The 24,132-nt window shown below is 39.7% G+C and overlaps 1 protein-coding gene across 1 annotated transcript in view; it reads right to left on the bottom strand.

Moving 5' to 3' along the window:
* CBL (Cbl proto-oncogene) overlaps positions 1–24,132 on the bottom strand; it is a 41,774-nt gene that overhangs the window by 14,198 nt on the left and 3,444 nt on the right. Inside the window, exon 2 of the mRNA XM_063139590.1 lies at positions 14,626–14,873. Within this exon, the coding sequence (XP_062995660.1) occupies positions 14,626–14,873 (248 nt within the window). The remainder of the gene's footprint in view (positions 1–14,625; positions 14,874–24,132) is intronic.

The following is a 24,132-nucleotide window of genomic DNA, read 5'->3' as shown; positions in this document are numbered from 1 at the left end:
CAGGATGGAATACATGCGGAGCTTATAATGCATCTGGCCTTCAAGACAGCAACAGCCAGCCACCTGCCAGGCCAGGATTAGTATTTTACCAGGTAACTCCTTTGCAAGGGAACTTTCACTTAGTTGTATATTCCTGTTTTGATACCTACACACACAAGCCACTCAAGGTGAGCCACAGCTGCTGCCTTCTACACAGGCATTTTCATTTTCCCAAGGCTTTCTCCAACTCTGAAGGCCAGTTTAGAAAGACATATATCAAAATATTTTTTTATTGTTTCCCCCCCCCAAAAAAGGGGGGGTCAGTTAACTAAAATATCCAGAAGCCCATACTGGCTTCCCATCAACAGAATCACCAACAGCTACAAGGAAACAACCACTGCCCCTGTGTCTGTAACTGATCTTCAGGGCAGAAACAGTGGGAGGGGGGCTTCCACACACACCCACCCCAACAAGTGCCTAATCTCCAGCACCAGACGTTTCTAATCACAAGACAAGGTTTGTTTGTTTTTCCCCTTAAAAGACTGAACTCTTTGGTTATCTTTCTCTATATCGAGAATTGAGACAGGGTCAACTGAACAGCTGCTCTGCGCTATTTTATTATTCTTTCTTTATTACTTTTCTATACTGCCCCATAGTCAAAGCTCTCTGGACAATTAACAAAATACAGCTTAAAACCATGCAATATAAAATCAATGAATGCTACAAGGGCTGCTAGGAATGCACAAGCTCATTTATATGCACATGTTTTTTGGGGGGGTGGAGGAAGGAAAGGTAGGGGGAAATATTCAAGCTTTTTGTTGAACTCCTAAAGGGCTCAACACACATTATTCACTTAGGACTTCTTTCCCTGGCAAAGTCATAACAGGGATCCACACAGGAGGCAAGAGCTTACAAAACCAACATAACTCATTAAAAACTTTTCAATGCTCATAGATGCAGTTTTGTTATTTCAAAAACACCCAAACTAGTGATGTTCTAGGACTCGGTTTCTTGTAAATAGATCCCACCCTACAAAAATGCAATTTTTAATAATTTAACAGTACCAAGGAAAAACCCAATGAGCACTTTCTATTCCAGACTAAGTGTATGGATAATTTTTATCAGTAATTTCATCATAATAGGAAAGTGTTCATGTATGTCACAACAGTGAAACAGCCTTACAAATGTAGGGTGTGTTGAGTATATTAACTGCGTTCAGATACTCTACTGAAAAACGTACTACTGAAAGTATTTAACATAGCCATGTCTGTTTTCACAGCAAAATCAGAACTTTATACTCAGTTGCCTTTAATTATGGCTCCTGCCGACTGTAAATCTTTATTAAGAATGTTTCCATAACTCCATTCTACCTTAAAGACTGGTGGCTAGTAAAACATAATATAAAAACAAGGCCAAAGATGCATAAAAAGCAAGCACTTTTGTTTTACATATTCCTTTCCTACCTGACAGGCAGGGCTTGTAACCCCTAGTGCGTTTTGGCACACTGCACCATAATCCTCCGTTGGACATCACACAAAGCTATCCCTCCCTGGTTTGTTTACCTGCTCATGTAAAGCGAGGAGCAAACTGGTTGCATGTACTAACATGCAGCCTGCTCACATTCTGGTTTATGAAGCCAGAATTTTTTGCTTATCAATGTGTGAATGCTGCTAGTAGGCATTTCTGTGCAGACATTCAAGACCCCTGGTTCAAGCAGGGGATTAAGTGAGAGGTGAACCTCATTGAAGGGATCATGACTTCTTTTCATTTGTTTGTGTCTTGACTGAACCAGTGCACCAACCATCATCACAACAAAACCAGCTCTAACAGGGAGATCCAAAGGGAGAGGCGGGTAAGAAATAAATATTATTATTATTATTATTATTATTATTATTATTATTATTATTATTATGTGTGCTACCACTTACACTTCTTGTGCTAAGACTAGTGTTAAACTGAAGACACAAGCCTCACCCTATTTTTAGTCTTCTCGCTTCTTTAGAATACTGCCCATTGGACGTGCTACAGAAGACTACATGCCTATCATGGTCCTGTTTCCTCCATTTCCTTTAATCTGCCAGCCAACAGCCCTTGCTGAGGTGAGGGCATGGAATGCTGGATATGGCAATTACTTTAGTTCAGTTAAGAGATTACTGATGGGAAACACATGCATGTACACAATGCAGTTTTGCTCTTTATTAGGAACTCATTATTACATTAGGATAGTTTTGTAATCTCCAAAACCTACAAGAACCCAAAACAGACATGCCTATTTGCCACTGCAGGATGGAAAACTAGCTAGATCACTAATGCACTGTGCATCAGTAACCTCCTGCAAGATTCAGGTATAATTCAAGGCCGTAGTTCCCATTAAGACTAGCATTTCAACAGTATCCTGAGGAGATGCTTTTTAACACACATTCACTGGAAAGGACACACAGACACATATTATTCCTTCCACCATCCCAGGCTGTTACTGCCTAATGTATATCTTTGTTCGGGCTAAATCTCTTGTTATGGAGAGGTTTAGGAAGGAGCACTGCTTAGGTGGACTCAATGCAATATGCAAGATATAAAAGGAGAATTTCAATGTTGTTGGGAGTTTTTTTTAAAAAAACACCTCAATAACTTTCTGAAGTTGTGAACATTTAACTCATTGGCAGCTTCTTTAAAATCTGAATAGGAAAAGTGATTTCTTGCCTCACTGGACCCCGCTGACAAAAAGGGTCCTCCCCCCGCCTCCCGCCCCCCGCCCCCCGGAAACTGAAGTAATTATAACTGAGCAACACCATTAGTCAAGCTCACTTTTTAACAGTTGCTCTCAGGTGCTTAAGCAGCAGAAACGTAAACGTTATTTGAAATTATAAACGAGGACATAAAATTACAACATACGCAGGCCTGAGGGAAAGCTAAAATACCAAATGACAATTTTATGAGCCTGTGGCTGACAAGCAGGGCACGAACACGTTTGCAAGAGGGAAACATGCAAGCCTGGATATCCAGAACACACCAGGCAATGAAGAAGGATAAGAGCTACTGCTTAGCTGGGAATGCTTAAAAAACCCCAACCAACTTATACCATATAATATTACACATGCAAGTTAGTTGTCAAGGTAGACACGGTTTACTTTCCTTTGAACCATCAGGTGATGGATGGGATGGAAACTGGATGCATCAGGTCAGCACCCACAGCTTAAAAACACCCACGCCTTCATTGCTGCTTCACTTAGGAGAATACCACAATAGCTGCCATCCAAACAGCAGCATCATGATGGGAACTTGGACTCGCTAGTAAGGGCTAGGTGCGTGTAGTTAGTCAAGTCTGGTCTTGCAACTTGTGATAGATCAGGCACCAAATGCAAAGCACTATCAAAAGGCTTCCTGCACTGAACTTCAATCTCTTCCAAGAAGTTGATATATGCTATTTTTGATAGGCACAAAGTCCCAGGAAAAAGGCTTTACATCCCTGCCTGCTTATACCCTGCAATTACTGATCTGATAACTGATTATATGAGTCAAAGACATGCTGGGGGAGGGGGGGGAGTTCAAGTAAAAAACCTTTGAAACTGTTATAGGTGCAGCCTGGAATTGCTGCTGAAGCAACAAGGGTTCTATCCCCGTGGCCAACCTTACATGCATTAGTGTCCTTTACTACCTTCAGCGTTTGTTTGAATTCCTTCCGCAATCACTCTCCCTTTTGCCTGCCAAGGCATTTCTCCTCCTAATCCACTTGCTCCTGAACCATTAGATTCCTTCCCCCATTATCTGACTGCCTTTCCCCCACTATTCATTGCTAATTTCGGATGGACTGACACGACTAACATTTTGTGAGATCTTTGGGCAAAGACTTTGACACTTATTTTCTGCTCAACATCAAGCACAGTGTTGACATTAATATTCCCTATTCATTATTTCAACAATGAATTTAAGTTTTTAGGTGTTTATGCTACTTTTCTACCCTGTAGGTTAGTACTTCTACTACTACAAACATTGCAATAGCATTTCCTAACCTTGAAGCAATATTATATTGGGTCTCATTAATAAGAGGGGTTGACTTCAGTGGGTATTTTTGGTTTCCAGAAAGAAAAGGATGGAAAAAATAATTGGTATCAACAACTGCAAGGGTAATATCATGGCAGCATTTACTTTGAATTTTTATTCAAAATCCTATTTGCATAAGTATAAGATACGATATCATATGGAAGAAGACATCAGCACATGTTCAGCATGATAAACATTCTATTAATAAACATTTATATTGTACCAATGGTGTGCTGGATGATTTATTTATTACATTTCAATATTTAAATCTACTGGAAGTCAGTGCTATGCAGAATAACCCCGTTTCAATTTTCAGGTAGGAAGTAGTCTTTGGTAGGACACAAATATTTCCTGAAACAACTGTCAAATCCTTTTCAATCCGGTTTGCTGATATTTTTTCCCCATTTGCTATGGCTTCTGTGCCATTCTCTCCCTTCTAATTACTACTACCTCTTCTTCTGAGATTAATCACATGGGCACTGCAAGCCAATCAGGGATCATACCATGATACTTTGCAGCCAATCAGATTTCGATATGCAGTGATATCATTGAGAGCCAATGAAGAATTGAGAGTGAGGCCTATGCTTCCTGAACAGACAATCACATCCAACATTCTGAAGCAGTCACCAAAAAAACACTGACCAGCCATGGGTGCGGGGGCTCTTTTAAACACTGCCTAAGTGTTCATGAAAAACAGCACATTTTAAGTTCCGTCCTTGTGTGAAGTGAGTTTTGCAGATATTTAAAAAGTGGAGGTGGAGCCCTTGATGCTTAGTTCCTATGCTTTCCACACTTGCTTTACAGTGTCCAGTTTTACAAAAATTCAAATATCAAGAACCCTAGTAGACAAAGTGGTTTGATCAGATAGCAGAATTAGACAAACCACACCAGATCCAGTTTTGAAGACACTAAACGGATATTGTCCTCAGCTCTCTCCCTCCTCTGTGCTGTGGTTGTACTACTTCCTTCCCCTCTTCATTACTGTTTTGGCTCCATATGTCTTGCAGGAAGTCAACAGGTCAATCAAGTACTTCTAGTTCCACTGAAAGCCTTCACTGCAGCCCCTAAATGGGCCCTCACTTCCCCTAGTTCAGCTTTCTGTTGCTGTTCCCCTCTGACCTGTAGCAGGCTGTTCCTTTCCGGTTTCCTGTTTGCTGGATAAAAGCATTCTTCCACTGTAAAAGTCGGTCTTGCAGAAGTCAGAGTCACATTTTAACCCGTTGTGTCTTTCTTTGCACCAATAAATCTTCTTTAACACTATCACTTAGGTCAATTCCACACTCCCAACCAGCGCCTTTAGTACTTCACAAAAAACCTTTCTGAAAAGAATTGTTCCTAGAATAATTCTATCTTTCAGAACTGAGAGACAACTAACTGGGATATTATAGTTCATATTCAGCAGAAAGACTGCTCATAGAGCCTGGTTTAGACTGTTTCTAACCGCACAAGGCTGACATCTGGTATCCAGAATTAAATTAAACATCAAACCAACAACTAGAGCAAGTACATAATAAATGTAGAATTTAGCACTGGGCACAAGATTCAGCATTCTTAGAATCTCAGCATTCTTTTTTTTAAAGAAAGTTTCTAGCTCTCATAGATACAAAAGGCTTTGAAGGATAGGCACACTGGGACATCTCCCAGTAGTCAGTGAGTGAGTTCGTGAGCTTCAGTGTCCTGTATAGCTATTTCCCCTCCATATGGCTAGCATAAGCAAAAGAGAAAGCAAAACATATGCAACCTCACTTAATTTGCATAATTTAAAAAAACTCATAGAGTTCAGATTTTCTGGGCACAGATTTTTTTTAAAGAATATGATATATAAATGCCAATACCAATGCTACATACTATCTAAATAATTAGATGGCCCCAAATGAGGTTCTTTATTACCTGTAATACTCCCCAATACAGTCTTATGTAATTAACAAGATTTTTGATGGTCAGAATCTCAGAGTTTTCCTCAAAACATGCAGGAAGAAGTTAATATACTTTGCACATTTAGCTGCAGCTGCAGTAGAGAACTCAAATTGCACGTTGCAATTTGCAAATTAACGTTAGAATTAAGCATGTAATTACTGACCCAGTCTTGGTCTTAAAATAATGTACTCATAATATCTTATAATTAGAGAAGTCTAGCCAATATTAAGATGTTAATGTAATTCAATAAATAACAGTTGTATAATAGATTGATTACATATTTTAAAAGCCTGAAGTAAATAGATCATTAACTTACTATGTACAAACAGAAAGAAGAAATACCAGAAATCCCTAAACTTCTATAAATACTAATGTTATGAATGGATTTAAAGGCACAAGTTTTTTTTTGGAAATACAAATATCCTCTTTAAATATAACAACCCAGCTTCCTTATTTACATTTTGAGAGGAAGACTGAAAATGTACCTGAGGACAGCTTGTGTAAGCAAGTTTGTCTCTTGAAGCACTGTTTATTCAAAATGTCCAAGATCAAGATGGATGATGGGAAACTAGAATGTTACTTCCACAGAAAGGTAATGTGTATTCTCACTACTGATCTGCTCTGTTATTAACTTTAAACATACTTCTCTCAAGTAACCCAGATGTTGTGACTCAGCAGCAGGGTGGCTCAAGTCACAAACTGATGAAGGGAGACAGGCTTTTACAAGTTAAAATCTAACTTCTCCCATCGGGGCAGAGTACCCTTTTTTAACACTGTACTGGTGAGGCTCAGGATCTCTCAAAATAAACATCATGAGTCTGCTTGGATCAATGAAAGGTAGGAGAAACCCACACGCCTGACCCGTATGGGCCAAGCTGTACCAAACTTGAGATGAGTTGGTGTTTAGGGAGTGTTTTTGTACAAGCTAGACAGATTAACACTGGCAACGAACTAAAGAGCCAATAAAGAGAGAGGGGGGAGAGAGTATATGTATGTAGAATGCAATTTCATATAATTAAGGAACACTGAATTAAAGACACCAGACGTGGTAAAATTATGTCATGGCTCGCTTAGTACAAAGTATTGTAATCTCAAGTTTACATGTAAATAAAGGGGTTATTTTCTCATTGCTGACCTAGTGCTGAACACACATATCAGAACATTGCCAGGGAAGTGATCATCTGCAAGACGGGGAAAAACCAGAGCTGGAATAATTTCTCAAATTCCTGGGTTCTTTCAAACCAGCAGCACCAGCTCAGTGTAGATCTGGCAGGATAGTGATGAGAGCTACTTGTTTATTTACAATTAATTTATTTGTACTTGTAACAGTCAACAATTATTATTTACATGACTGTCCCCTTTCCCAGCCCTGAAAAAGTATTTTACCGATGTAACAAAGCACCACTAGGAAAACTATGATAGGGCAAAGCAGCACAATCATAACTGTAGCAATTTGAGAACCCAAGGAAGGCAAATTAATATGTCAAAGATCACCCGATATAGTGCAATCCAATTAAAATTCAGTGCCTCTGCTGCGTTTTTCTCCAAATTTGGCAATTTTTTTTGCCAGCTTTGATTGAGTCTAATCAAGTGATACACAATCATTTCTACATATAATGCAAGCCGTCCTGGTGGCCATCTTAGTATGTCTGGCTCAGGTAGAATCTTGCGTGGCCCTGGTTCCTGCTCAACGTAACTCCTCAACCCTAACTATAGCTGGAAGATAAACCAGAACTCTAACACACCACTGAGACTTCCGTCCAACCACAAAGAGTCAATATGCAAGCTGTCCTGGTGGCCCACTCAGTCTATCTGGCCCTGCTAGATGCTTCTGCAGCCCTGGTTCCTACCTGCGGAGCCACGCCTCCTCAGCCCTAATCTGAGGATTAACCCAAACCCTAATGTACCACTGAGGCTTCCCTCCAGCCACTAAAAGCCATCAGGCAAGCCGTCTTTGTGGCCCACTCAGTCTGTCTGGCCCTGCTAAGCTCTTCAGCGACTCCAGTTTCTGACCAGGCAGCTTTGCCTCCTCAACCCTAACCCTAACCCTAACATACCACTTAAACTTTTCTCCAGTCACTAAAAGTGAGTATGTAACATCCAGGTATACAGAAGAAATTAGGAAGAGCCGTGCTAGCACTGACTACAGTGGTCAGCCATACTGCCTCTAATAACGGAAGAAATATATAGCCATCATGACTAGCTGTCCAACTTGGTGGCCATTACTACATCTTGTAGTAGCAAGTTCCATAGTTTGACTATGCACTATGTGAAGAACACTTCCTTTTATCTTTCCTGGATCTCTCACCATTCAACTTCATTGGATGTCCCTGGGTTCTATTACTGCGAAAGTTCTCTCTCCCTATCCACTTTCTCCACACCATGCATAATTTTATACACCCCTATCCATGTGTCCCTCTTACTCAGCTTTTTCTAACCCCAAAGATTGTTAACTTTTCCAAACTGGGGAGGTGTTCAAACGCCCTGATCATTTGGGTTAGGCTTTCCTGCACCTTTTCCAGTTTTCCAGTATCCTTTTTGAGGTATACTATGAAGAGCAGCATGGACCTCAAGGTAAGAACTCCTACATCCAGAAAATGCTGTACCCGTTTTGGGTGTTATAAGCAGTGCTACCATGTGATGTTACCTCCCAGTATCATGTGCTTGCCCACTGTATCAATAATTTCTCTACATTCTCTATCCAAATGTTGTAATGAACATTTGGATAGAGAAGCTCACTGAAATGGACTCTTCAAATGTTCCTTTGTCAAGAGACCTAATATCCATATAATTTAATTTTTCTGCATAGGCTAGTTTCCTTTCAAAGACAGACCTAAACTTTTGGACCATGTTTACTACAATAGCCTGCCTGAAATATTATAGTAAACATGGTCCAAAACTTTAGGTCTGTCTTTGAAAGGAAACTAGCTTATGCAGAAAAATTAAATTATATGGATATTAGGTCTCTTGACAAAGGAACATTTGAAGAGTCCATTTCAGTGAGCTTCTCTATCCCAATGTTCATTACAAGATCCTCTGATTAATGGCAAATACGCATCAAGGAACAAAACAAGCTTGATTTCAGAGGCTAGTACCCAAGTTCACAGAGAAAAAGTCCACCCTCTCACTCTCCAAACTTCTGGTGGGTGGGTCTTTTAGCGCTGAGCTTTGTGCTGGAAGCATATACACATGTTCTCTCTCTCTCTCTCTCTCTCTCTCACACACACACACACACACACACACGAGAGAGAGAGAGAGAGAGAGAGAGAGAGAGAGAGAGAGAGAGAGAGAACACACACACACACACACACACACACACACACACACACACACACGAGAGAGAGAGAGAGAGAGAGAGAGAGAGAGAGAGAGAGAGAGAGGGAGAGAGAGAGAGAGAATATGCAATGTACTCTCTGTGGGTCTGCCCCTGAAAGAGCTGCTCAGAAATTTCAGCTGAAATTTCAATCTAAAAGACATGACACAAAAGGAAAGGGGATTGGGAGGGAGGAGGAGGGGGACATTTTATTCTTAGAACCCATATCAAGATCTATCAATATAGGGTGGGTTAGAAATAAATAAGAAAACAAAATTACTTAGGCGGAACAGAATTACTTGAGAGACACCATCTCCTCCCATACACAATCTCATAAATTGTATTCTTTTGCGAGGGGAGGGGAGGTGATACCTCAGTTACCCACCCTAAGTGGAATAGGTTAGGCTACAGACCTAAATAGTGAGAAAGTGAATGGGAAGCAATTAATTAGACCTTAGCTGTTCCTGCAATTAGATCCTGAGCTGTTACTGCAGTTGTAGATTTGCAACTTTGCTCTATATGAAGTCATTAGAACTTGTTTTCAAAATGAATGGCCAGGGCTTGGGGGCATCCCCTAAAAGGATTTCTCTGGCCTCCCGAAAGAACCCCAAAGGCTACCTTGGGCCATATGTTTTCCACTTCTGATCTAATATGTCAGACTCAACCAAGGCAGATAAATGGCTGCACAGCATTCCTGCAATAGCAAGACATTCCATGTAAGCAACTAATGTCCTCCTGATATCAGTGTAGCTGTGACCCATGCAAGTAAGTGCTGAATAGTCAGGCTTAAACATCCTATGTCAACATTTATAAGCTTCATACAGCTTCCAGTCTTCTTCACAGAGTAATCAGTTTTAAAAATAGATACACAACGGAACTACTTTCGACTAAACTTTCAACACAGGAAGTGAATTAAATTCCATTTCGCCCTTACTGACAGCAGCATAAGTCACCTTCTAGAGAGATACAGAGCAACTGATACGCAAAAAGAAACATCCATTGTCTCTCACTTTTTAGAATTACCCAGATAGATTTTAGAGCCCTCCAATTATATGCCCATCATATGCCAGCCTGCAGAGTCAGCTAGCGTTACATTGATTTTCTGGAGTGATTCACCAAGGCACCAGCATGAAAGAGGAAGCGGACGTAGAATTTGGAAACAGTAAATCTATTATCAAAAATTAAAGTCTCCACAGATCTGTCAGTTTTTTCACTGTAAAAAAAATCATTTGTTTCTAATATTTCTAGCTTTGACACTATGACTAGTTTATTTTGGCGCCTAGCATAACAGTTCATAGGCTACAATTATTACTTTACATTTATTTACTGTCATGATATCATAGTGGGACTTTATTTTATTGCATTTCTATACCACACAAATAGCCAAAGCTTTAATGCATCATAATGATACAGTTCACTGTGGGAGCTAATGTTCATGAAATACAATGCTATTTTTCAAGCCTTCTGAAATTAAAGTAGTCTTTCTGTAGAAAATCATAGATGTTCTTACACCTCAATGCCCACAGCATGGCTGATCAAAAGCTACAAACAGTTTCACTATCTGCATATCTAATTATAGTTTTGTATGTATGTAATCCTTACAACCCTGTACAGTAGGTCAGTATTATCCCCCATACAACAGACAGACACACATAGAGAGGGAGGTTTTCCTAAGGGAACCTAGTAGTTTATGGTAGAGGCAATATTCGAATCAGAAATTGCCAATATGTGGCTCAGCCTCTTAGCCAATATACCACATCAGCTCCAATGAATGATTAATCATATTAGTCATATAATTGACTACAAGTTCTCTAATCAGATGTAGCTAGAAAAATTACATGATATTCTTTCACAGCCATGTCACAAACAGAGCATGCTGGAATTTGTCTAGAGAACACATTAGGATCTTCTATGTTTGCTAGCAAAAAACAATTGTGCAATTTCTAAACACAGCACAGCTCCTCAATGCTTTATATAGGAGAGCAAGACTTCATATTTTAAGTTTAAAATGAAGGCCAGGTCTCCAAAGTTTTGTAACAAGAATCTAGGTACATCTGCTCATCCCCCTCCTAACCTGAGCATAGAGATCAAAACTGAGAACATTTTTTCATAGCAATGGGTAGGCAGCAAGCAGTTCACGTTCGTATGTAGCAACCTGGCAGTCAAGACTCCCTTTTTATGGGCAGCTTTTGAATTTTCTCTTAAGATACTCTAATTGAAATGCAGAAGTAGCCTCCACATGTTTTCGACATTCTGAAGTGCAAGTTTCATTTGAGGGAAGCGACTGGGGACTCTTTCCCACCAGGCTTTGATAGGCTGCCACAACAATGCTTTCTAGTGTTTGCCTTACCCAGCTCCCCATTTTAAGAAACAAAATTATCAGTACATAAATTGGTTCTTATTGTTTGGAGGTTCTAATGCAGTTCAAAAACTGCAGCCATTCTGATAAAGTTCTTTTAAAAACAAGGAACAAACCTCTTTGTAATATCGGTTCCTTCCTAGGCGAGGCTGTGCACATTTAGAGCCTGTGCACATTTCATATACAGAAAGTTATTTAGTATCTGCAGCCTTTTCCTGTATGGATTTGTTCCTTTATGCCCTAGAGCTAATGACGAATGAAATCTTGCTGAGACAGCAGTCCCACAAATCTTGTTGCAGGGAGACAATAAATGTTCCAAGCTCAACACCCTGGCTGCCATTAGAATTTAAATGCCAAGCACTTCAGCAACCTCTCTTTACTCAGGCCAGGTCATATAATTCCCATAAAGGGAATAGGGTGAGGAATTTGATTTAAGAGTTCCAGGATACCATGCCCTTACAGCAGTTAAGCTTAGCATATCATCCTTAATTTCACCTTGGTCACAGTTTATTTATTTACAATATGTATATACCGCTCCCCACTCAAAATTTCAGAGTGGTTGACAAAATAAAATAGAATAAAAATAGAATAAAAACATATTAAATACATTTTAAAAGAAACAAAATGCAAAATAAACCACAGCTAGTCATTAAGGGAAGGCTTCCTGGAACAACGTTTTCAGGAAGCGCCGGAAAGAATATGAAGTTGGTGCCTGCCTGACCTCCAGATGCAAGGAATTCCATAAGACAGGGGCCACCACACTGAAGGCTCTTCTCCTGGTGGACTCCAATCGCACAATAGGTCTATGTGGAACCACCAGGAGCATGCCCTCGGACATCTTCAGTGACCGGGCAGGTTGATAGGGGATTTTAGTGTTAAGAGCTGAGTTCTTGCCACTCAATTTCTTTGGAGGGTTGATGAATTTATTAAAATATATAGTTTACATTTGTACTCAAGCAATACTCAAGGAAGCTCATGTATATGATGGTTTCTGCAGAGGTTAGCCATCAAAAGGTCTTCTGGAGTTTACTGACTGAAACTGCCTGTATAATCCACACCCTGATCAGTTCTGGCCACTAACACTGTGCCTACTAGATTCCCTCTTCATTCACTACATAGGCATCTCAATCCTTGACTTGGTAAAAAATTGGAATTGCTGAGGCTGCAGGGAAACACCTTGAGTGCAGATGGTAAAGGTCTCATAATACTAATTTGCAGATCTGTTATAGCTTCCAAATATTGTGGACTTTAAATACATTTATAGAACAGAACATCTTGGATGGAGCAAAAGCCTCTAAGCAAGACAGAAGAGTGGGGTGAGGAAGATATCAAAACCTCAACAAAAGCCAACTGTCATTTCCACTGAATTTCTTGACACCAGTTTTATCACATCAAGTAACAACCTGCTATGAGCCTAGAAATGAAACTAATATCTTGAGCTCATAGAACATTGTAGAGAAACCACACTTATTTATGCTTTTAAACACAAAAGGGGATGCTTTCTGAACACTGAATTCTGAGGGTTAAAAATAGAAGTGTGGGAAGTATAGCTTGTACTCTGGTAATAACCAAATTGCCAACTTTATTTTAAAGAGTTTCCCTACCATCGCATGAAAAATCAAATCTTTAAAAGAGACCTTTTTTAAGAAAAATCTGCAAAGTTTGACACAGTATTATTCCCTAGAAAATTACCCCCGTTTCCTATTTGGAATTGGGTATTTAATTAGGTATTTCATAAGATGCACAGCCGTTAAAAAATGTAAAAATTGTGCCTTTGTCCCACAGATAAAACCTAACCCTTGACAACTCTTAAAGACAGACTTGAGATGACACCTCTTCCCCATAAGCAAGGTAAAATGACCAAAGGGCCATGTGACACTTACTTATTTTATGTAAGACTTTGTAGGGCTTGTCCTGAAAACAACTTATACATTTTGGAATGAAATAAATGAAAAGCCTCCAGGTGCTGCACACAGGATACACAGAGCTTCCTTTCCTTGTGAAGGTTTTTGAACATATACATCATTCAATGTGTACCACCTCATTATCTAAACTTCCTTAATATGGTAAAACCTTATTTGCCAACACTAAATTTTGAACAAAATCCAATTTGCATTGTATAGTACATGCTCATAGCACGCACACACACAAAAAATTTACACTCCTGCCATCATCATTTAGCACAATAGATAACATGCAAAAGCACTCAGCAAATGCACAAGGGAAAATGCCTGTATATTGGTTTGACAAACAAAATAAAAGCTAATCTGACCAGAACAGCTTAGCATGCATAACTCCAGATGCTCCCACCATTCTGACACTACCTACAACACTGTCTCTTGAAGTTCATCAAAGGAGAATATAGGTGGATGATTTTCCCTAGTGGAGTTTGGCAATAGATGCGTAATGGCTCTTACATATATGCACAGCTTGAATGCTATACACAGAACTATGAATTCTGTTCCAAATCATGCAAGACCCAAAGAGCACAGCCACACTCACTCCCCACATACAAGAAATAGCAATTGTAAAATATGTTAATGTTATTTAAAAAAAAATCAGGAACCTACGGAAAACGTTGTAGATAATCTCAGGTAAACATTGAAGTACATCAAAATTATGACTGAACTATTCACTTTTGAAAAAGGGAACCACCTCTACCATGAGAACTTGTGAAATTATCCTGCAGCCAGTTGATTCAGGTACCACCTTATAACAGTGAATATTCAAAGTACCTGTGAACATAGTGTTAAAACTACAAGGACTCCCCTCAGCCTCCACAAAACCTTTTTGATTCTCTTTATAACAGCCTTACAGTCATGAATTTATTTATTTATTACATTTATATACTGCCCCACAGCTGAAGCTCTCTGGGCGGTTTACAAAATATTGCAATTATGGTAAGTTTGCCAAAGAAACATATGTACAGGAAGAAACCAGGAGTATACAAGAACCACTGGAACAAGGAACTTCCCCACTTCCCATACAAGCAAATACTAATACAGAACTGTGTTACCTAGGCTGGGAATTCTCCTCATACATTCTCTCTTTTCCTTCTTTGAAGAGGCTGATAGTCTGTTTTGTCTTTTTCATCAGGTTTTCCATGAACACTCTGAAGTATTCATTCTCTCCCAGAGTCTCCATCTTCCCCTCATAGCGTGACAGGATGGTCCGTAGATGCTGGTAAGTGTCAGGAAGCAGGTCTAGAATATACGGTGGGCTGTTTTTTAGTGCCAACTTGGGGTTCTGACACAAACGCACAACCTACAAAAAGTAAAAGATTAAACATAACTAAATATAAGTTTCTATCTTAACTAGTCACAGCGTCGTCTGAAATGCAAGGAACAAATTAATGATCAAGATGTCAACATGGCTAACGGAATATCCAGAAACTCAGTATCCACCATGAGAGTTGGAACATGCAAGGACTCACACATTCTAAAGCTACAGAAAGTTCAACTCAGACTACACAAACATATTAAACTTGAAACTTAAAACAAGTAGTATTTCTTAAGTGGCCTACCTGCTGAATGCTAACTTCTCCTAATCCAAAAACATTATTTCAATTGCAATAAAAAACATTACTGAAACTACTCAAGTAAGTTCCACAAGCAGTTTTTAATGATTTTTTTAAAGCAATGGCCATAAAAAGTAGCCATGCTTTCAGAAGGATGGTGGCAAGACATTGTAGGCTCCCCGTCTCTGGCTTCCTATAAACAATCAGCGCAGCATCCTACCGGCGTTATACACTTTAGTGTTTAGTGAACCCTCTCAGTCAAGGACTAGCCGTGTAGTCTTGAGCTGGTTCAGATGTCACAGCAGCAATCCCTACGTTATTTAACCCAGGATTTGTCATAGATAAGCAACTTCCAATTTCAATTAATAACCCAAGAACATACATTCCTGAGTTGTTTCATGATCTCTGAACCCAGGAACTCTGGTTTGTTTAGAGGTTTGTTGTATCGTCTGAACCTGGGGACTGTGGGTAATGCCACGCACAACTCAACAACAGACCATGAAGTAACCCTCACATAACCCATGGTCCCTGGGTTTGGATGATACAAGCCACAATTGGGGTGTGAATATTCAAAACCCACCCAACACACACCACAGCCCATCATGGCTTAAATAAGTGTGAACTGGGCCAATGACTTTGTTAACTGCATATTGATCTTTGGCTATACAATACTGGTTAGAGAGTATAATGAAAATATATTTCTGAAACAGTGTGTCTTTCTGAAATAGTGACAAATTTAAGAAGGGAAGGAGCTATATGATATTCCGGCTCACTGTGAACTTGCTCAATCTAGTGAGAGCTCAATCTATGTCACATATTGCAAAGCTTGTGAGATTTTCCTGCAATTTCAGATAGCACTTGGGACTCAGGCAATGGGCCTGTAGGAAATAGCTGATCAATTATTCGTACCAACTGCAGCTCTAGAAAACTGGCAAACTGTGTGTACTATAGACATGAAGTTGATCCACATCTAAAACATTGCATTTTTGTTCAGATACTACAATTTGAATGCTGTAGAGAGACCTTAACATGCAAACAAGTACTCCGCAACTCCCACAACTCTCCATGACCAAAGGATCTATTATACATTGGAATAACTACCCAGAAAATTTTGCCTGGAAGGTGCAAATATAGTAATTAAAGCGATCTGCCCAATGCTATCAGCTGTGAACAGTACACCATTTTTTCTCTGGGGATTGTTGGTTTTTCCACAAGAACAACACTCAGTATAGCGAACAAGACTTGCTACCATTAAATATAAATGGATTCTAACCAGACTCTAACGATAGGCTTTGCAAAATTTTAGTGTGTGTGATCTCCTTATCATTTGTTTCTCAAACAGGAGAACCTACATCATATAATCTACTCTCACACCACTAAGGTGTAATTAATAGTAATATTTTATTTTTCTTATTAAAAATATGAACATTATGGCCAGGACCCAAATAACTTCACAAGTTCCATACAATCTCTGGAATTTTGGACCTCTTGAAAAGAACCTCAGCACACACACAACGTTGCATGACAAGGTGATCTTGAAATCCAGAGGAATCTCCAAATCAGTTTCTGGTGTAGCATGGAGGTCTATTGTTCAAAGTTACCAGACCCAATGGGAGCACTGGCCAACATGTGGAGTCCTATTCAACAGCAACAAGTATAGAGAATACACATATGCATAAAGCATTCCAAAGTGACTATAGATTATACGTCAACATGAGGACATAAACCATGCCTTCTTGATATATACGTATTAGACTTCAAAAACACGAAAACAAGTTCTAGGTTTCTAACAAAGAGCACCACATTGTTTATTTTTGCAGAACAACACTGTAAATTTCACAGCTCAAAACAAACATGGCTGACTGAAGCTGGCATTATTCAGGAAACCCAAAGCAGAGAAAACACATTTCCTAGGTCAAATGTAGTAGGAAATGACACAGGCGGATATCTTAGCCATATATCTGACTAAGTAATGAGGAGTCCTAGAAGCTATTACACATTTCTCTTAAAAATTCCAAGGTCATATTCCCATGGCCTTCAGAAATCAGAGTGCCCCCCTGGAAAGAGTTAATAGACTAAAAAAGTAGGAAACCACTCACTTTTATTACCCCAGAAAAGGGGGGGGGAGGCATTATGTTTAATTAGTCAAATTACCACTTCCACAAGGTAAAGTCCCAAATCCAACTATTTCTTTTAACCCAACCAAAGAACAGTAAATGCATATTATTCCCCACAAACTAATGTCCATGGGCCAGTTCAAACAACATGCTAAGCCATAGCTAGGCCGCTAATCCTTTTGCAGGAAATGGTTAGTGAGTGTGTTTCAACTGTGGTTATGTAGCCACCATAATTAGGATGTTAGCCATAATGTTTAACTCAGAATGCTTATCATTGTGGCTTAGACTGTCATCTGAACAGGCTCAATGGCTGATTTCATACATAATGCTAAACCATGGTTTAGTGTGATAAGAACAAGCCTCAGTGGACTTTGAGCTTATGTGCTCCCCTATCCTTACTCCTTCTCCAGTGTGGCTATGAGATCAGAAGCTTCTGCTTCTATTTAGATTAACCAGTTTAGTGTGTCACCAAACCCAAAAACTCTGGTTAATCTCAACTATGGTTAAAGCTGGCTTGTTTCCACTAACCATAGCTATGTTTCAGAAGATTTATCTGGTTCAGATAATATGGGAAGCTATGGTCAATCTAAAACGGAAGTGAAAGCTTCCATCCTCCTCACAGTTGTGCCAGAGGGAGAAGCACATGAGCCAGAGGCTCACTGCAGCTTGTTCTTGTAATACTAAACTATGGTTTAGCGTTACGTCCAAATCAGCCCACCACAGCTAACTTGATCCTCCAGTAAGGAAACAAAAATATTTGCCTTTTATTTAGCTCCTTTCATGTGCACTTGCAGACTACCACTGCTGCCAAAAATAATGTTCACAGCTTAGGGAAATCAGCAGCGTAGCAGCAAATTATCACACACTGCAAACATTCTCCCTCTTTGGCTCTTTAGAAGACTACTGCTAAAGAACAAATGACTTCAAAAGGCACCACACAGTTTACATGAAGTATAAATATATGTAATGCAGTAATTATAATGTACGTAAGTATTAAATGACTATGTAAATGTTTTTATCATAATTATTTGTTTTATTTTTAAAAAGTCCTACCTCCCCATCCCAAAATGTCCAAGGCAAGGCTTTAAGCATTCTGGATGAAGTTACAGGAAGGTAATTTAACAAAACTAAACTTAGTGAGATAACGTTGGTATCCCTGTGTTTAAGATGAAAACGCTGTGGAACAGACACAAAACATGCTGGTATCTAGTCTTTTAAATTAAAAAAAGAGAGGCAAAGCCAACCCACATTTAAGGAAACTGAACAGAAAAGGGGAAATGGCAAAACTAATTTTGTGACAGACATACAAAGCAGAAAATAATCAAGATGGAAAAGTGCTATCTACTCATTTTCTTCTCAGATTCATTTTTATTTTTATCATAGAGCATCATTAAGTTGTACATTTAATACTTAATAAGGCACAATTAGCAAATCAAGTAAAGGAGCTTGTTCACATACCAAAATTCAACACTGGTAGTCTACCTGTAAATTAAGCAATTATTTCAGCCTGCTGCAGCAAAAATACAAGAACTTTTGCAACTACCAGGTTTTTCTGGAAACGAGCTTTTGTAGGCTCATGCCATCAAGTTCACTAAGTGGACTGAAACTGAGAACCTTCTTGAATAGGCTTATCAATCTAGCATACCTCAGCTCTCATACCCAACTTACCTCTGGCATTTTCAGGCCAATTCCATTCATCAGATGTAGGTTATTATGAATGGTAATATAACACAATGAACTGGATAGTATCTGAGGGGCTATAAGAGTTTATCGTTTTCTAGTTACTAGCTAGTTCCCCAACACCTTTTATATTTCTAAACACTCCATATGACCAGGAACAGGGACTCTCAGGGTGGGTTCGCATAATGACGGAGGGAAAATAAGCCAAGGCTGTTTCTTTTCCCTCCCTGCACATGTCAGTCGTGAGCTGCCTACTTAGCATAATCACCATTGCCAAGAACAGGTTGTTGTGCATCCGAGCCTGGGAAAGGTGAGTGGCTGAGGTAATGTACAACCACCCTGAAACCCATGGCTATGAGACCATGTTCATGACAGCCTGCACTCGGCAAGGTAATTATGCTAATTAGGTGGCTTGTGACCGGCACACACATGGAAGGGAAATAAGTCATGGTGGCTTATTTTCCCTCTGTGATCATGTGAACCCAGTTTCAGAGTTTCCTCTTCAATAAAAAGGCTTTGCCAGAATAAGCATTCCACTTTGCCACCTCCATGTTAGCATCTCTCAGTCTCCACTGAACTAATATACCTTACTGTATTCTGCAAAGGTATTTTAGGCTAGCGTAAAAGACTGCTGCACACCCATGTTGTTCAAGCTCAGAGCTCATTCCTCCACTATTTCGCCGTGTCCAAGTCTTCCATCTCAACCAGTTACAAAACACCTCAGACGTTCTACACTTAGTTCCTCAAATAACATGTGTTGGACTTCTGCTTTACCCTACTGTAATTTATATTTCAACTCCTAATTACCAACTGCATTATTAAGCTAAAATATGTCACCTCCAGCCAAGGTGCTGAAAAAGGTATTGTCAGATTACATGTTGTACTACAAAAAGTCTGATTTAATTGATACACATAACAGGAGAAAACTACTAGCATGATAACGCCAAGGAAAACAATTCTTCTTACATTATCTTAGAAAATATATAGGGTGGCTACAGGGAGAATTAAGATAATGACTTTTTTTTTGGAAAAAAAAAAAAAAGCCACGCTGCAAGCAGTCAAAGTGCACTTATCAACAAAGAGCTTCAGAGGTATGATAGAACCTCCATGCAAAGCTTGATCCATGTCAACACTTCAGAGTGCAGGAGCAGAGGTGGGGGGGTGGGTTTGCCTTATTTTTTAGGATGAGGTGGGGGGGTCTTTATTTTCTTTCTTTGACCCTTAAAAAAGCCTCGTTGGTTGTTCCTTGAAGCTGGAGACAAGCACAGCTATGTGTGTATGGTGATTGATTTACCTCTGGGTAAGCATGCACACTCCTAATTCAGGATCATGGAAAATTCATGCCAAAATTTGTGTCTGTTTTCATGCCAAAATTCCCCAAACTGTGATTTCCCCTCCTTTTTTAAAAAAAACCCACACGGCGGTGGGGTGTGGAATTTCAACAATCTAAAATGGGTTCTCGGGGTGACTTGTGCGTGGTTAACAAGCCACCCTTAGGTATCATGCCAGGTTCAGACAACATGACAAGCCACTCTGAAACAAGGGTGATAACAACCAGTGGTTATCGTGTTGTGTGAACAAGGTAAGCTACACCAATACAAGTGAGATGTCTTGGCAATCTACACACAGCGGCTGTTAATCTTTAAATTGGACCCCGGATGTAACAAACAATTTAAGGGCTCAATCCTATGCATGTTTAGACTGAAATTAAATCCTACAACAGCCCACTTCAATTATAACAGCATAATTTACTTGGATCCCTAACTTTATCTAAGATTGGATCATGAAGATACCTTATTTAAAAATATAGAAATCCACTGGCATATCCATTCACATTTTCAAAATCCGAAGGTAAAACCCTGAATTATTGCAAAGAATACCAAACCATATAAAATAGTGTTATAGGACTTATACCCCCATCCTACACACGCTTACTTGAAAATTTCAAGGATATTTTGTTCCTAGGGCAGTACAAGTGGTTCACATTGCAGCCTCAGGGCATTTGCTAAAAACACAATTTAACAAGATTGTCAGTTCCACTCAGCCTGTGAAACAGGCCTATCAATTATAAAACAGCTTGAACATTAATTACAGCCAAGAACCCCCGTACCACCACCACCCAAGTAGGACTTAGTTGTAACTACAGCAAAACAGAGGCAGAAAACTAAGCTAACATCATGAAAATTTACTGCAGCTTTCGAGCTAAGCAGATCAAAAGAAAGCGGAAATGGGGCTGCATAGGTCTCCAACATCCTTCAAGCTCAAAGGCCCTTTAAGGAAAACAAGAATGAGACAACAGAGCATAGCTTCAATGTCCTCAGCACTCTAAGCAAACACAAAAGGTAGGAAACAGTAACACAGACAAAATGACGAGAGTGTTCAGAGTTATGAGTTGCCACACAAATCCACTGCTAGCACACATAAGCAGAGGAACTCCTAACAACATCCTACCATCTTGATGCTCAATAGGGTGTGGGTCCATGATCCAGGTCAGCCCCCAGTCTTTCATGGCTTTTCAGAACAAATCTTAGGAATCATTCTTGTCCTCACAGAACTACATTTCCCAGGTTTCCTTGAAGCCACAACAGCTGAACTGGATCAAAACCAGATTAAAGTTTATTTATGGCAAAAACAATGCCTTCATCTTTCTGTTCCCCAGCTCCTAGGAAGAAAACATCAAAAGGGGATCCTAGACCCCACAAAAATGTGTTTCTGTAGGACATTAAATGTTTAAATGCCAACTTGTACTTGTGGATAAAATCATGAAATTTGCCATAGTATGACATATTTGGGGTTAAGAACAACTCTTGGTCATTTCAGCTTGATGGAAAAACTCAGCTAGCAAAAGGGAATTGTCAATCTGCCAGTCACACTTCCTATTTTTATTAAGTGATGCAAAGCAGCTGTGGTGGCAATCACTCATGCTGTTGAACAAATTCGTCTTCTGTAGTCTAGGTAAGCGGACATGGTGTACATGAAAATTCCCATCACAAATTGTTATTTATATATTCATGAAAGTAGATGTGGGGGTCCACATCAAACATTTCTCCACATCTGTGCTGTGCAACTACATTTAAAAACTATTCCTTTTCTTCACTAGATCACAGTGCTCATGAGGAATGAAGTCAGTCAGATTACATTAAAGTGCACCATTTAAAGAGTTCAACAACACATTACAATACCAGTTGGTTCTATTTCTTCCCATTTCACTGGAAGGAAGAATTCCAGGCATCAGGCATTTACTGCTCAAAATCTGCTGGCATTCCAGGTCAGTTAACTCCCATCTGAATATGAGATTTCAACACTCAGGCAAATCAATCAACAGCAGATAGTGTTGCCTGTTCTCTGTAAACAGGAAGACTTCCTTAAAACTCAACTGTAGCCTTTGCAGATCAACTTCGTCTCTTTATACTGGATGTAGTGCTTGATCTTTGGTGGTTGGGGTGTGTGGGTGTGGGTGGGTGTAGTGGGGAGATCCTGCAACAATAGGAAATGCAATTCTTCCCTTCCCACAAACAGCTGAGTCTTCAAAAAAGCCTGCAAAGCCCAAATGAATACAGCTGCGATCCAAGGCACAATTGCATTGAACTCCATAAAGCTTACTTACTAGAAGAATGCATAGATCGGGCTGCATATCAGAAAAATAGTGTATGACACAGGATTAGAAACCATTAAGTTACTTGAAAGCTATTGCAATTGGTTCCTGTTTATAGTCATCTCAGCACAATCATAGGAATGTAAATTCATTTCAAGACTGTAGCTGATGTCCTCCAACAATCCTAAAATGCAATATTATTATTATTTATATAGCACCATCAATGTACATGGTGCTGTACATAGTAAAAGAACAAAACAGTGATGTTGATCACTACTGACACATCTGCTTAAGTGTTTTCTAGTTGCTTTCTTGATCTCTTCCACCTTTAGAATTATATGTACTGCCTACTTCCTTTGCTAGACCCAAAGAAAACCACTAATGCTGCAATCTCATATATGCCTACTCAAAAGTAAGTCCCACTGAAATCAATCTCACTTACTCCCAGGAAACTGGATGTGGAAAGCGAAACAAATGACCACAAGTAGCAGATCTAGTTTAGAAATGTAATGCCTTATAGCTTTAAAAATTCTTAAAACATATTAAACAGATTTTAAAATGTGAAACATTTTGATATAAAATACCAGCTTCAGCTGTGGAAAGCATAAGTTGCAAGCAGTATGATAGTATATACATGGCAATGCAGATAATTTTCCTGGAGAAAGATGTAAATAACAACACACTTACAAATACATTTCAAACACATACCTTTCTTTCCAATACACAGCATTGAAAAATATCTAGTTATAAATTCATTTATAGCTCAGTCCCACACAAGCTTGATCTTTCCACTAACTTCTTCACTCAAATTGGCAGTGAAAGAAATATTTTATTTGGTTCAGGCATATCTGATACCATATTACAAGCACATAAGGAGAGCCGTACTGGATGAGACCAAAGCCTTATCCAGACCAGCATCCTGTTTCCCACGGTAGGCAGCAAGATGCCTTCAGGAAACCCAAAGGCAGGCCATGAGGGCAATATCCCTCTCCTGCTATTGTTCTCAAGTAACTGGTATTCTGAGGCATCCTGGGGTGCAGGTAGCAAATAGCCATCATGACTAACAGTCATTGATAGCCTTGTCCTTCATGAATTTCTCTCATTAGTATTATTAACACTTATAAAGCACCATGAAATGCTTAAGGGCTGTACAGATTAAGACAGTCCCTGCCTGCAGGGTCACATCTAATAGACATGGTACAAACGAAAAGATGCAAATTTAGGAAGTTGGAACTCAGTGATCTTTCCAAGGAAGCAAGCTCCCTGCAGCTGCTGCTTCTCTGACCGCATGGATGGGGAGGCTGCTCTTCAGGACACTGCAGAGATATGGGAAGTGGGGATGAGCCCCACCATATGTGTGGGGAGGAGGAACAATACTCATTGGGGGTAGCTCAACATGCTAACAGTCATTCGTGGAGTGGACTATTAACACATGGTTGACTACTGTGTCGTCCGAACACGGCCTTTTATCATGCCATGATGTTCAACCTGAGAGGCAGGGGGTGCAGCCTCCTACTGGGCCTTAGCCCCATGGCTGATGGCAGAGGCCAGAGTCTGTCTAATCCCATTCTGAAGCCATCTAAGCTCATGGTAACGACCACCACACCTTGTGGC

The sequence above is a fragment of the Elgaria multicarinata genome, chromosome 12, assembly GCF_023053635.1.
Source record: "Elgaria multicarinata webbii isolate HBS135686 ecotype San Diego chromosome 12, rElgMul1.1.pri, whole genome shotgun sequence".
In the NCBI taxonomy this organism is placed as follows: domain Eukaryota; kingdom Metazoa; phylum Chordata; class Lepidosauria; order Squamata; family Anguidae; genus Elgaria; species Elgaria multicarinata.
The sequence above is the reverse complement of the archived record's forward strand: the minus strand, read 5'-3'. Positions and strand labels throughout refer to the sequence as shown.